This window comes from Zea mays, chromosome 1 (genome assembly GCF_902167145.1).
Source record: "Zea mays cultivar B73 chromosome 1, Zm-B73-REFERENCE-NAM-5.0, whole genome shotgun sequence".
NCBI classification, from domain to species: Eukaryota; Viridiplantae; Streptophyta; class Magnoliopsida; order Poales; family Poaceae; genus Zea; species Zea mays.
This window is the reverse complement of record NC_050096.1, coordinates 246,970,131-246,985,453: the sequence shown is the minus strand read 5'-3', so window position 1 is coordinate 246,985,453 and position 15,323 is coordinate 246,970,131. Positions and strand designations below refer to the sequence as shown.

Below are 15,323 nucleotides of genomic sequence, written 5' to 3'. Positions count from 1 at the left end.
AGATCGACAACCATGGCCAAGTAGATGACCATCCCTATGAGAACATGCTGGACATACACTTTTCGACCAGCTTTAGCCAATAACTCAACCTTCCATCCAGAGAGTGGACATGTTTTATATGAACCCTTCCTTTTCAGATCCATTCTATACGCTAAATTTAGAGAAGATTCTCATTCTCTACGCACCCAACAACGTCTTCTAAACAGTCCTCTAAATTTAGGGGACACTGTTGGATCCTCTATATATAGAGTTTCTCTTTCCTCTCCTCTATCCATTTTACACTTTAAACAACACATTTAGTAAAACTAAAGTATATACAATAGACTTGAGAGTATAACAAATACATACGTACAAATTTAAAATAAAATATGTTAATATAGGTATTTACGTATAGGGGACGAGATATAGAGGACACTGCTGGAAAGGAAGTAGATATAGAGGAAAGGATTTTTTAGAGAAGACTATAAAAAATAAATGTAGAAGATGAATATAGAGGATGTTGCTGTAGACTGTCTAAAATTAGTCACAGTGAACCCCCAGCTGGACTTCAACAACCTTCTTAGTCTTCTTTCTAGAGATGCAATATATAAAAACCGTAACAATGCACGTGCACCTAACTAGCAATGGCGGGACTAGGATTTAGAGGGTGAGTATTCGAAAAATTTATAGGGTTTAGCCTGTCTATGGGCATATATAATTAATTGTACATATGCATAACCTATAATTAAGCACACACGATATGGTCGTAACTGATTCAATAACTAATCTACTAAACTCAAATTCTAGACAACTATTTTAAAAGTTTAAATCAAAATGCACATGTTGGTTGTTGCTACGTTACGAGCTGGCTGCTTACTCATTTTGGCTCTTTTCAATCGCTAATGTCAACATGCCTAGCATTGCAAGCAACCAAGCAGGGGAGGTATGCTCGTCGGGGTCGGATGGCCGCCTCCTGGGCGGGCTTGGACATTGGCATGATAGGACACTACCCAGCGGTCTATCCATGTGGTGGCACCCTGATTACAGGGGATTGAATCCTCGAAAGACGAGCGACGCAACAACAAGACCAGGTGCGACGCAGCGACGGTTAGCCAGTCAGATCTAGGCACCTGGTGGCACTGTGGAGCCGCGGTGGCGTGATCGAGGTGCTAGGTGTCTCTATGTGGGCACGTGGGGCGGCGAGACATGACCACGACTTGGCGGCTGGCGCTCTGGTGGCTCTGTTGTGGTGCGACTATAGTATGGTTTGAGGAATTTTTTCTGTGAGTATTGAGGTGGACTTTGTCGCTCCGTTGGGTATCATGGACCACAACAATCTATTAGACTGGTTAGGTATGGAAGGTATCATGATCCAAATTAAAGACGACGTGGATAGCCTTATCTTTGCCATTTTGAACCGGTTTTAATATATAGAAATATATATATATATATAGGAAAAAATATTATGTAAAATAATTATTATTTATTTGAATATCCTTGAATTGAATGGGGCCCGCCCTAGCTAACTAGTGAATAGTTATCTTTCTGTTTTCTTAGGGTGTGTTTGGTTCACTGCCCCAGATGCCACAGCCTAAGGTTAGGCATGCCCCATTTTTGTCGGTAAGTGTTTGGTTCATGCCTAATATTAGGCAGCCACGAAAAGTGTGGCGTGTTACACAACCCTTGCCGTATTTTTTTACGCCGCACCTGGGGCGCTCGTTTTGGCCGCCGCACGCCGCACGCCCCACTCCTCCTCTCACCTCACTTGCTCGTCGCCGCACCTGGATCTGGCTCTCGTCTCCTCCAAGCACGGTGAGGTTCTTCCCCTTTCTACTTTTCACTTTGCTCCCCAGTGGTTCGCCTCCATCCTCCTTCCCTGCAGCGCTCGCCTCGTTCTTCACCTGGATCCGGCGTCGGCGTGGGGACGGGCCCCGCCGCGTGGCGCTGGACGCGACAGATCTTGAGCTGCGCGTGGCGGGCTCCAGTCCGTGGCTGTGGCATGCTGGACCGGCGGCTAGGCGGGCGCGTCCTGCTCCAATCCGGCTAGGCGGGCGCGTCAGCCGCGAGCTAATGAGCAGATGGAATTATAAAGCTCCCAAGAACAGCAAATCCGGTCTCTGTCCAACAAATCCGGTCTCTCCCTCGAGCAGTCGATCTCCTCCGGTCTCTGCCAAGAACAGCAAATGAGCAGAGCTCCCAAGCCGTTCAATCTTCAAATCATGCCGTGCTTCTTCCTTTTTTTGCCATGCTCGTCCGGCCACCAAAACAGCAAATGGCCTATTTTCTCCCCCTCTCTGTCTGTCTGCCAAGAACAGCAAATAAGCAGAGCTCCAAGCCGTTCAATCTCCAGACCATGACGTGCTTCTTCCTTCCTTTTTTTTGCCACGCTCGTCCGGCCACCAAAACAGCAAATGGGCTATTTTCTCTCCCTCTCTGTCCGTGTCTTGTTGTAGCATCTCATGATTCTTTTTTCTACTTGTACAGGATTAGGAGTGCACCTATTTTGATTCTGCGAACTGAGTAACTGATTCTAAAGGTAACTGAAATTCTACTCTCTGAAACTTGCATTTTCCAAGATTCTAAAGGTTGTAATTAGTTTTTAATTTGTCTAGATGGGTGTGAAGGAGATGTATCTTCAATATTACAATAGTTACAACCAGTACCTACGAAGAAGAAGGGTGCTCATTTGCACTACCATTTGTGTGGTTTTTTGTGGTATAAACTGTCTAGATTACATAAGAAGAGTATCAAATATGGTCCTTTGTTACAACGAGATTTGGAACTAGAGAGGCGGCTCAACCGGTTGTTTAATGGGACAGAAGCCAATTGTATTAGTGAGTTGCGCATGCGCAAATTTGTTTTACATAGGTTATGTAGCCATTTAAGGTCTCGTAGGCTGTTAGAGGATACCGTCTATGTCTCTGTTGAAGAACAGGTTGCTATGTTCTTAAAGTTTGTTGGCCATAGATGGACAAATAGGTCAGTTGGGTTTGAATTCCTACGGTCCAGAGAAACAGTTAGCAGGTACTTCAACCTTGTTTTAGATGCTCTATGTGTCATGTCACGTGACCTCATTACTATGAGAACCACAGAGACACATCCAAAGATATCTAGTAGCCCGGGAAGATTTCACCCTTACTTTGAGGTAACATATCTCACACACACATATATAAATGGAATTGATCCTTATATTAGGTACTTACAAATACCTATTTTTCTGTTTGATAGAGATGTGTAGGAGCACTCGATGGCACACATGTACCAGCATGGGTCCCCATTTATATGCAGGATAGGTTTAGAGGTAGAAAACACTACCCAACACAGAATGTGTTAGCTGCCGTGGATTTTGATCTTAGGTTTACATATGTGTTGGCTGGATGGGAAGGATCAGCTCATGACTCATTTGTGCTCCAAGATGCATTGTCACGTCCCTTAGGCTTAAAAATTCCCGAAGGTAGTAGACAAGACACACGAGTTACCCCTTTTTGGCTTGTAAAATGACTAGCTAATTTTAGTTAAATCCAATTGTAGGTCATTTCTTTCTAGCAGATGCGGGTTATGCAGCACGACCTAGCATATTACCTCCATTTAGGGGTGTTCGGTACCATCTTAAGGAGTTTCAGGGTACTAGGCGGCCAGAGAATCCAAAAGAATTATTCAACCTTCGACACTCTTCTCTTAGGACAACGATAGAACGAGCATTTGGTACACTCAAAAACAGATTTAAGATACTCACAAGCCAACCATTCTTCCCTCTCAAAACTCAAGTGAAGATAGTTTTGGCTTGTTGTGCTTTGCACAACTTCATAATAGAGGATGGTACTAATATTTATGTTTATGAAGATGAGGCATGGTTTGGAAGTTTGTTGCTTCTAGATGCTTATGTTTATGAAGATATTTATGTTTATGAAGATGAGGCATGGTTTTCCCTCTTCTAGATGCTTTCAGATGCTTTCTGTATTTTCTTTATGGAAGTTTGTTGCTGCAGCCTTAATGCTTATGTTTCTGTATGCTTATGTTTCTAAATGCTTAGGATACATGTTCCTAAAAATTCCTATTTATGCTCTATGTTTCTGTATGCAGGATAGGGCAAGAAGGCTCCTTTCTAAGCCTATCAAGTTTTTCAATGAAATGCAAGAGTTGTTTATTAACAGCAGTGCTGATGGCTCTCTAGCCATGGAAGCTACAACTTGTATGAATGAAACTCATCCTGGAGATGACAGTGACTTCAATGATGATGTGTGCAGTGACTTCTCCAACTATCCTCAGCCTGTGCATGATCTAGGTGATGATTCTGACACTTTACAATCTCCCAATCATCATCCATCTCAAAGTGTTGATCATAGCTCGTCAAGTTCTGGACTGAAGCGCCCACAAGGAGAGGGAGTACCAGCGAAGAGGAACGTGGAACCAAAGAGTCGCACAACAAAGGTAGTAGATGAACTCAGTGCTACTTTGGTAGAACTTCAAAATGATCTTAAGAAGCCACCACCTCCAGTGCCTATGCCTTTTGTTAACCCTGATGCAATATTGTGGCAAAGGCTTGAGAATATGACAATTACTACTGATCAAAAGTTAATGGTAGGAATGTATCTAGCACACAAAGATCAAAAGGGTATGCGTGGTTTCTTATCTGCTGCATCAGACATAACATTTGAGTCATGGGTACTAAAGCATCTGAGTGATTTGGACCTATGAATCGACTAGGTAATTTTTTGTTGTATTTTCTATCATTATAGCTCTATTGTTTATGCTTATAATAATTTGAGATATTTTTTGCAATTGTAGCAGGATGATCCATGTAGGAGATGAATGGTGTGATAGTTGGGGTTTTTGCATTTCTTCTAGGTTGATGGATGTCAATTGATGGAGATATTTGGTGGTTGTGACTAGTGTTACATTGCTCTTTTTGTTGATTTTTAACTTTGAGGGTACCAATGAGCATAGTGCATAGCACCAGTACCTTTTACAATTATGGAATCTCTGCAAAGCAAGGAAGGCATTGGACTGTAATAAATTTTGCTCCAATTTCGCATTGCAAATGTTCTAGTAGTGTCAGATTTTTCTCTAATGCTTCTAGTGAAAAATGAGACCTTTTGGAGACAGTTTCTAAATTTTGTGTGCTGCTAGCCTAAATTATGTGTGTTGTTTCATAAGCTCAGTTCTATTAAAAAAGTGTGGCACAAATTGAGTTAAGCGATAAACCAAACAGTAGCCGCACATTTAATGGTGTGCCTAACCTTAGGTGTGGTAGTAATCCAAACAGCTGCCACACATTTATAGGTGTGCCTAACTTTAGGCGTGGAAATAAACCAAACAAAGATCTAACCTTAGGCGTCTTAGGCACGCCACAGGTGTGGCAGAGTGCTAACCTTAGGCGTGACACATTACACGGTGTGGCAGGGTGCTAACCTTAGGCGTGGCACATTACACGTGTAACCAAACACACCCTTAATCCGTTACCCTGCCACCATCCGCCGACGATGGAAGAAATGGCACGAACTGGGCACTCCACTAGCGGCCAAGCCCAAAGCAACGATGATCCTGGGCACACGAGCGCTAGCCGCAACCAATTCCCCGCTGCGCACATCATGGCGACTGAGCGACTCGCGGGTGGGACAGTCGACCCTGGACAGATCACAGGCGTCGGGCATGGCCAAAACACGGCCCACATGCCGAGGCCTGGCAGCAATGGCCGAGGGACTACAAGCCACATGCTGACGAGGGCCACCCGTTCCCCATCTCCAGCTAGTGGAGTTCCCATGGGGCACGCGGGTACCGGACATGGCGGATCGGGGCCCGGCTCGTCGAGTCGAGGCAAGGCAAGGGCCCTCATTCTCAACCGGCGACCGTGTCCAATGCACGACTGAGGATGTCGCGTCCCCTGCTTTCCTCGCTACCGATCCCTCCATTTCCAGGAGACCCATCGGTCAAATCCCCTGCTTGTTCATGTACCTGGCCATGGCAACATCGTGGCTGACCAGGGGCAGCCAGAGGCTGGCCACATCCACACAGTCCTGGAAAGCGGCCATACACCAATACATGCCTGGAAACCCCATTTTTTAAAGAATTTTAAATTTTTAAAAAATATTAGTTTATTTCTTGAAAAAATATGATTTTCTTGGAAAAATGGAGTTGCAAAACTAGCCCTGATTGGGAATGACGACTTCGGGCTAGGGGTTAAGATTGACTGTAATCTATACTAATCTATTAAGAGTGTAAAGTCTGCCCACAACCCTGCCCCCACCTACCCTTGCCCGCGCCCCCCATCCCGCGCCCACGTTGCACGCGCTCCCATGGATGTCGCTGCGCCCGACGTGCCCCCGCCTCTCTCCCGCGGATCTCGCCCAACACCGACCAGCCTCCTCCGTCCAGGTACGGCCAACGCCCCCATCCATCTTCGCCCTTGAGCAGCTTTCCCCCTTCTATCTTTACCCACTCGACGTGTTTTCTTCCATCCTCGACTGGATTAGTGGAATCAAGGTTGGTTGTGACGACAGTCCATCAATGGAAACCAACCTCGCGCCCTGCACCGAGATCCACCTTCCTTCCTCGCTACCACGCCGGTCTCGCCTTCCATAAGAGTTGCCCGTGAATCCACGTCCCCAATCAGCACTCTTCATTCCCCTTCCATCCTCTCCCCCATGACGCACGCCTTCCATCGTCGACAGCACACCGTGATTAATATTAAAGAGTGGGAAAGGGGCGCCATAAGCGATGCCGTCACCCAGCACGAGGACAATGTGAGTTGCATATTCGGTTGTTCCTTTGTAGGCGCCATCTTCATTTTTTTCCTACTGATCACATCGTCTAAGCATATGTGTGGATGTGTTGGTTCTGTTCCCAGGTCACGACATCGCCTAAGCATTCCAACTCTTCCATAAGTTCATAAGTAAGCATTCCAACTCTGAGTTTGTTAGTTGATGTCCAGTCAGTAGTATGCATATACTTGTTAGTTGTTGTCCAGTCAGACCAGCCAAAGGGCCGATACAAGATCGAATAAGGAAGGACTCAATGAGGTGCCCCAGTGGGACCACTCGCCGAGACCTAACACTATCGAAGGGTGGTTGGATCTCACTTGGATAACCCGTTCGTAGCTCGACGACCTCCTTCCCCGCGCTGACTAGGTCGGTGGAAGGCGGCCCTTCCCTCAAAGAGACCTTGAAAGGCCTTCCGACGGGGGATGCATGCAAATCAAGGATCAAGCCCTTAGAAGACCACCCGCTCAGAGGATCACCACCCAGGACTACGTCCGGTTCCGGCACTAAGCGGACTCACGTTCAGTGCGCGACGACCATCGTAGGAAGGGTCCGTCCCTAAACTACATAAGTACCGAATAAACCCCAAGCAATCCACAAGGATTGCTCGGGGGCTATATCTAGCAGATGCGTTGCGCGCACCCGAGATTTCGGTCATCAATAAGAGACGAGCAAACCTAGACTCACGCTCAGCGTGTGATGACCATCGCAGGAAGGGTCCACCCATAAATTGCTCGAATACCGAGTGAACCCCCAAGCAATCCACATCAATTACTCGGAGGCTTGGTGGCTACATCTAGGAGAGACCACACTAGAACCTATTCAAACTTGCTATCACTAGTAATCGAGTGTGCATCGTTGTGGTTGCTATTTATGTTACATTACCCATATTGTAGGGGGCGGGGGGGGGGGGTATGATGGCTAGGGAGAGCGAGAGAGCAGCCTCGATCATGTTGTGACTCCTTCGGCGTGGGGTTTTATAGAGGGCTGACTGCTCAAGTGTAAGGGCGAATGCATTGAAGGGGATGCACAAGACCATACTACAACAAAATGGATAAAATTAACAAAGTGTATTTTGCGTAAACAACTAAACAAGCACCAAATGTTCTCTCACTAAATCTTTTTGCTATATGAAACGTACAAACTATTCGCTTGCGTTCAAAAAACAAAACCCTACAAACTCTGCACGGCCAAAAATCTTTAGGTCGGATATCGATTATTGAACAAACAACATAGTCCATGATTTTTTCCTTGTAAACCCTGTACCTTATCTATGTTAGTATGAGTAATGCTGCTGCGCATTGGCGCTTGGAATTGGATGGTTCGCTGTTTGTCATGTGACCCCGGACATTGCATCTGCCGGCAGCTCAACTGTGGTCAGTGGACGCGCACGGACGCGCACGTGTAGACGACTGACAAAGCAATCTTGGAAGCCATCTTTCCATGATCGGAAAGATTCGTAACGAGGACGACACACGAGAACTACCCATGCATGCAGATTAGGCCACCGCCCACGGCCGGTCATGATCACCGGCCGGCCGGCCATCATCGTCGTCACAAGATTAACCAAACCTACCGTACCGTTCATTACATACCCGGTTTATCCACTTATCACGTATGGTTAGTTCCTGCGGTAACGATCCATGCATGGTAGGGATAGTAACTGATACCAGCAGCAGGTCGAGAAGATGCAGGTCTGAATTGAAGCTAGCTGTGGCCTACGCATTCCTCTTCATCAAACACATGGACAGTGTACTGAGTTGATCTGAAACGAAACTATCATGAAGATTCAGAGGACGATTGAAGTGAACCGGCTGGAGCTAGAGCTAGGAAGCAGGTGGGGACATTCACGGTCAAGCAACGATCGCCGTCGCCACTCGCCACTGCCTAGTAGAAGTGTAGAACTCTGAAAGAGAATGAAACGAGAATGGGAGCACTTACTGCAAGCAAGCACAATAAGCTCAGATCACAGCACGGCGGCAGCAGCAGAGATCACCGTCTTCTTCCCTGATGGACTGAGCTGTTGGGGGGAATGAAGCCTGGTCCGAGACCGTCCGACGACCGAGAGAGCACGTCGTCTGGTACGGTCTCGCGCCAGACGACATTCCCCTCAACAAGACGATCGTTACAACGACTTAGAAAGAACACGGAGGCCGGAGGAAGAGGACCGACGACGATCGCGGCCGTGGTTTTCTCTCTCTCTTTCTTGTACAGCTCTGCAGCAAATGATGCTGCCTTGTGGCAGGCAATGGCGTCAAGTCCACAAGCAATCCCCTTTCTAGCAGCTACACCGAGCCGAGCTTCTTTGCTGCTTTCACACTACACCTTCACCTTGCACTGGCTGAACAAGTACGCACCAAAAATCTTACAAAGCGACGCCAAAAGGAGATTAGCGTGCGTGCGTCAAGGGGACTGACGACTCAGACATTTACTGGTGGTCGTGCATTTGAATATGGGCAGACGACGAGCCTTAATTAGCCACAACATCGCAATCATGAGTAATATATGCTCAGAGCTATGATGATGATTATGCAAAAACTTTGGACCAAGATTCCGTGAATAACGACAGTCAACTAAGAGCATGCAGAGAAGATTATAGGCACAACACAAAAGTCAAGTAATCCTTTTGTGAAATTTTGGCCGTCATCATTACGCTTATTCTTGTGCTATGATTAAGCATAATGTTGATCAGTTGCTGCGGAAAGGATCAGTAAAAAGGTTTGTTCTTTCAGGAGTGCTTAACTCTGACATCAGTTCATGATTTTTATTCCCTAGCAAAGACCAAATTGTTAAAGGTTGCATTGCCTCTCCTGTTTTCGTTGCAGGCTTAGCCCTTAAGAAACTACCACCTTCAGGCACCGTCCTCCTGCTGCTACAGAAAAGGGCCCTTTTGCTGCTTCTGAGTCTGTGGATTACAAGCGGGTCATAAAAAAGGCAGTCTTGTTCTCCACTTTATTTCTTTGTTGCCATTTATCATTACTGAACTAGCATTTTTCTTTACCCATATTATTTATTTTATCTTTGCAAAACATCGTCTAATTTGTTTTTGGTATTTTTTGTCTTTTGTTACTTCTTTACTTAGAGCATCTCAAAAGAACACAAAAAATTATCCCTTAAAAGTAGTTTTTAGAGCAACCCAAACCACATTGGAGTTGTTTGTTTATTGTAATAATCTACAACATGTCACTAAAAATTTAAAAAAATTTAATTTTTAGTACCTTCGTTTTATTTTCATTTTAGTCCCTAAATTGTTAAATACGGAAACTAAGTGTTTGATTTATATGGACTAATTTTTAGTCCCTCTATTTTATTTCATTTTATTTCCCAAATTGCTAAATACGGAAACTAAGTGTTTGGTTTATATAGACTAATTTTTAGTCAATCTATTTTATTTTATTTTAGTTTCGAAATTATTAAATACAGAAACTAAAACTCTATTTTAGTTTCCGCATTTAACAATTTATAAACTAAAATGGAATAAATTGGAGGACTAAAAATTAGTTCCTATAAACTAAACACGCCTTACTAATGGGCAGTCATGAACAAATCCATTTTATTAGCCTATTTTCTTCTTTTTTTTCATTTATCTGTTTTTAATAGAGCTTATTAAATGTAAACCTACTGCCTATTTGGCATCAACATTGCTATGTTCTAAGACATAATCAACTTTACGATAGATAAATTTAGAATGTAGAAAACTGGTTTGATATTATCCGCTACAGACCCTACCATGCGTCCATGCCAAGGAAAATATCTATTAAGAGCTAGTTTGAGAACCTTATTTTTTCAAATGATTTTTATTTTCTCAAAAAATTAGTTTATTTTTCATTAGAAAAATATGAATCACTTACAAAAATAAAGTTCTCAAACTAACCCTAAAATAATCATCAAAGGAACTTTGCTCATACTACTAAATTTGTACTGTAAATATCCGCAAGAAATGCCCACGGAAAACAAATGACCCTTTTATACTGTCAAGGCCACTTGATTTTAACACTAAAGAATATTTTTTTAGAAATAAGCTTTATTAAAAATAAAGTTCCGGTAACCGCAATGAAGCGAACACAACTACTACAATCTATACTACCTATTAAGACTCTAAGGGGTAGGCTGTCTCTACTTGTTCTGCCTTCCAACGATCTCAACCGTCCAATACGCTCTAGAGTCTCTTAGCCGTCCGATGCGCGCACTCTCACCCCACGCACACCCGCTCGCGATCCTTGTTTTTCCTCTCCAGTTCGGATCCAAAAAACCCTAGCCTCATCACCGTCCTGGTGCTCGCCTTCGGCATGGTGTTCCCGCCCAAGGCCACGGCCGACGACGCCGTGCTGCAGCGGTTCGCGCTGGCGCCCGCCGACCCGGCGTCTAACTCCACCATCTCCTTCAACGTCACCGCCACGGTGTCGCTTCGGAACCCCAACATGTACCGGTCCATCGAGTACGGCGTGCTCGCCGTGACCTTCTCCTTCAACGGCACCTGCTTCGACGACTCTGCGTCCGTGCCGGGGTCAAGCACAAGGCACGGAAGACGGCGACACAGAGCGTGAGAGTCGGCGGCGTGGGCAAGCCCATCAAGCTGACCAGGCCCGGGGTGGGTGAGTTCCAGGCGGAGAACGACACAGGCAGCTTCGGCGTGGAGATGCGGCTGGACACGGTGCTCCAGTACAAGGGCCGGTCCCACCCCACCTTCACGCCTCCTCGCGTCGTCGCAACCGCCCCCCGACCGATCGACCCCTCCCCCTCGGCGCGGCGAGGCGCAGGTGAGGCTCGTCCTGTTCCGCGGCTTCTTCTGCTTTGGTAATTTTCTTCTTCCCCAACGCCATCGTCCCCAGCGAGCGGCCTCACAACAGCACTAACCAGGGAGGGAGCCCTGTCCGTTCCCGTCGTCCCCAGCGAGCGGCCTCACAACAGCAGTAACCCAACCTCTTCACGCTCTTCCGGGACTGGGGGTGGCGGGATCCTCAGCTGCTAACTCCAACCCCCTTTGATTTAGTTTCTTAATAATTAAAAACGTGATAAATATGTCCCCCTCCCTCTGTTCCCCTTCCTCCCCCGTGCAATTCCCACGGCCGCTGCATCCAGTTAGTTGCGTTGTGTATTAGGGAACTCCACGCGGGAGGTCACATCTGCTCGTCTCATTTATATCTTTCTTTCCTTCATGTGTAATTAACTGATTGTTTCTTCAAGACAGGAGATTTGTTCCTCTTCTTGCTTCTCTTTTTCCAAGAGATTGATAGCTATTGTAGTGTTGTGTACTTGTGTGTGCTTTGAAGAATATTTGTAGGAGTGGAGAAGTTCAATTGGATGTGCAGAAATTTCTGGAAATTTGCAACGATGGATACGCTGTCAGTTGCCTGTGATATGTGATCTGGGCAATACTTGTTGATCTGGGCAATACCTTGGGAAGCAGGAGGCATTGACTTGGCGACAGGATGAGCAGACTTCGTGCAGTCAACTGAACTGAACCGCATCTATCTACTCTGAGTGCGTTTGGATGAAGATACTAGAGGTTAAAATCGAATTAGATATAAGGAGGATGAAAGTGGATATCCGAATGGTTAAAACAAATTTAATATTTTAAAATGTGTATGTATTAAATTTGGTAATGAATTTTTTCTCCCTGTTTTGCCTCCCCTGTTCGACGTGCCCAACCTGAAGAAGCGATGTAGGAGGTTTGTCTCCACCACGCCCTGCCCCAGGCGCTTCGACCTCCGCCTCCACATCCGTCGAGAGCACGACGCGGGCAAGACGGAGCCATCGTCGAGCTCACCGTGCACGACCACCTCTGTGACGCTTGCGACCGGTCCCAGGCCGACCTAGACCAGTGGTCCGCCGTCATGCAGTTTCGCCAACGCGCATCGTGCAGTTGCGCCAGCACCATGCCCAGGTGAATGTTCGACACCTATCGATATGCCGAACGCATGCCTTCTGTTAAATGTATTAAGCACTTGTTTATTGCTGCACATTACAAGCTCTGGAGATGTTTAGTCGTGTACGGAAAGTAGGCATTACGAGAGGAATGGAAATTGTTGTGTGACATGTCTATTTAAGTTTTTAGAGTTTGTTGAGGCAAGGATACTCAATCAATTTTAGTTATCTATTGCAAATGTAATTTAAATGGCACTTTTAAAGTTATAATGATAGTAGATTATCCTGTCTGTTTTGAAAAAAAAATAATAAATTGCAGCTTCATTCTTGACCTTGGACACTCTTGAGATGAAAATCAATCTTGTTTGAAGCTTGGACACCATTCCAATCTTCCCCTTGACCAAGCTTGTTCCTATTCATTTTTTATAGGCAAAGAAAGATCCCATTAATGAGCCTTACAATGTCGGTGATGATTATAATAGTGACACTGATGAAGATTCAAAGTATGATGAGGAGGAAGAACTTACATCTTCTTTTTCTGCTAGAGGGAATCAATCACATGAATTGGCACCGGTAACAAACAACCCTTCTCTCTTCATCTATTGTTTTGTATTGTTTTACTAAAATGAAATATTTACACACAGAATTCAAGAAAAGCTAGAATATATGGCCTACAAAAGACTGGGATACCAAACATTCCTGAGCATGTTTGGTGCCACCAAAAGTCTGATTTCAGAGAAATGGAGATGTTGATATTTGTAAAGGATGTGCAATCTGCAATGATCAACGCCTAGGACGCTGCCTTATATACATGGTGTACCTGGTACTAGCAAGGTAACAAACTAACTTTTCTTGCGACATTTATGGTTTTATCTCATCTGCTGTGGCCAAACATTAAGCCATTTTTTCTGCATTTATTTTTGTCGATCAACAGACTATGAATGTACTTGCTGCTATAAGGAGGCTGAGATCTGGATTAAATTCTAGAACACTGACACCATATTGTTTTATTGAAATTAATGGTCTTAAATTAGCATCTCCAGAGAATATCTAACAGGTACTTCTGCTTGGTGGCATAATGATAAATAATTTTGTCCTACTCAACTGTAGGTGACACATAACACTCACGAAAGAATTGTAATTGGTTTCTGTACAGATAAAAATAAACAAAAAGTTCTTGGCAAAACTGTATTTGGGTCTATACAAGAGAGTTGGACCAAGTGGGCTAACTGTTCATCTCAGTTTATGTTAACCAAATTAGCTACACATATGTACTAAACACCGACATCATTTGGGCCTTGTGTGCTGTGCCATGCAATCACGTGCTTCAATCAACAAAAAATAGTTTCAGTTTGTTTCATTCATCCATTTATTTGCCTGTAATTATAAGCATGCAAATCTACTTATTAGAAGCATCACTAGATGAAACTAGCAAAAATCATTTTACAGCCTAGGTTACCTGATGCAATGTGCTGACTTCCGATAGCCGCAACTTTTACATATGTAGGTTACCTGATGCAATGGGACTCGCTATTTTCAGGACAGTTTGCTATGCATTTAGCAATGTTGGAGAGGTTAGTTCGGGTATTGCTATATCTCTGCTGCTATCAGCAATATCCAGTCATATTTGTAATAAGTATTTCATTTTCCTTGTCTGTGTTGGAAAACTATGTCAAAAAGAATATCAAGTTATATGTTGTTGCCATGCTTGGATTATTTGGATTGTTCCTTCGCCAACTTATAAGCTTCAACCAGGATCAGCACAATCTCGGGCTATGAAGTTCCTAAGCTCCTAACAGTGAATTATTGCAGGATATTTCTGCTTTTAAAATTGGTTATTGGTTGAACTATGTTTGGTTGTTTTATCAATAATTGGATGCTAGATATATACAAGCATGCCTGAATAGTGTTTTTTAGCAAATAATTTAGGACATGTAGAAGCCTCGAGCAATGTCTCTGCCCGGTGCCCAGATAGCAAAATGATTGTGGTGTTTACTGAGACACCATAGGCCAGTAAAAAAATAGCTGGTGCATGAGGATTTGCACCACCGCAACAGGTTGGTATGTCGCACAACCACAGCCACACAGGCATACAATCAAGACTATGGTTGTTCCAATTATAATCAAGATAAAGTGAAAATGCAACATGTTCCTTATGCACTGTATTTGTCCCATTAGCCCAACAATATGTCACGTCCCCTCTGAACTATGAAGGCAATACTTTACCAGTTGAATGTTCTGATTAGCTTGACCGTTGTAGCATGGAGACTTGCAAACATAATTAGGGACACTATTCTTCGAGTGCCTCTGTTAATTATAGTGAGGAATTCCCTATTGTTTTTTTTCTCGGATGTTTTGTCGATACTCGGGATTGGGTTGTGTGCCTAAGATTCCATGTTTTTTTATTTGAGCTTTACTTCCCAGTTATACTTCTCATTCTTTGGGTTTTGTACCTAATGACCTGTATCGAAACATCTATGGTTACTAAATTGTTCTTAATCGGATCAGGTACAAACTTGTCATCGTGGCTGGGGACGAAACGGGTGAAACTGAGTTTGCTATGTTTGGCCGGATAACACAGCATGTCAGCATCTCGTGCGGAAAATGGCTGCAGCGGTGTATGCCCTGTCAATAGCATCAGCGGTAATAGCTGATTGGGGAAGGAGAAAGCGTTTTGGGCTGGACATGTGAGTTTTCTTGTTTGAATTCAGTATTATC

At 44.4% G+C, this 15,323-nt stretch overlaps 1 protein-coding gene, 1 non-coding gene and 1 pseudogene across 4 annotated transcripts; 2 read left to right on the top strand and 1 right to left on the bottom strand.

Moving 5' to 3' along the window:
• The first annotated feature begins 1,639 nt into the window (after positions 1 to 1,639).
• LOC100275378 (uncharacterized) lies at positions 1,640 to 5,093 on the top strand. 3 transcript variants are annotated; one of them, XM_008671253.3, is made up of 4 exons: positions 1,640 to 1,791; positions 2,464 to 2,515; positions 4,063 to 4,686; positions 4,768 to 5,093. In XM_008671253.3, exon 3 carries the CDS (start codon positions 4,111 to 4,113, stop codon positions 4,675 to 4,677), a length of 567 nt encoding a protein of 188 aa, XP_008669475.1. In that variant the 5' UTR covers positions 1,640 to 1,791; positions 2,464 to 2,515; positions 4,063 to 4,110; the 3' UTR covers positions 4,678 to 4,686; positions 4,768 to 5,093. The 3 variants fall into 3 exon arrangements, with proteins under 3 accessions (XP_008669475.1, NP_001142938.1, XP_008669479.1); NM_001149466.1 differs by having other exon boundaries at positions 1,655 to 1,791; positions 4,771 to 5,047; XM_008671257.4 differs by having other exon boundaries at positions 1,678 to 2,092; positions 4,771 to 5,093.
• Positions 5,094 to 8,764: 3,671 nt separating this feature from the next.
• Positions 8,765 to 8,847, bottom strand: MIR166i (microRNA MIR166i). Its single transcript, NR_121042.1, has one exon. It is a non-coding gene; the product is annotated as a microRNA MIR166i (primary transcript).
• A 138-nt stretch (positions 8,848 to 8,985) lies between these two features.
• Positions 8,986 to 12,104, top strand: LOC103645403 (uncharacterized; annotated as a pseudogene).
• The last annotated feature ends 3,219 nt before the right edge of the window (positions 12,105 to 15,323 follow it).

What these genes read in the sequence shown, in the direction of transcription:
- LOC100275378 (XM_008671253.3), top strand. Translation starts at nt 4,111, where the DNA reads ATGCAAGAGTTGTTTATTAACAGCAGTGCTGATGGCTCTCTAGCCATG.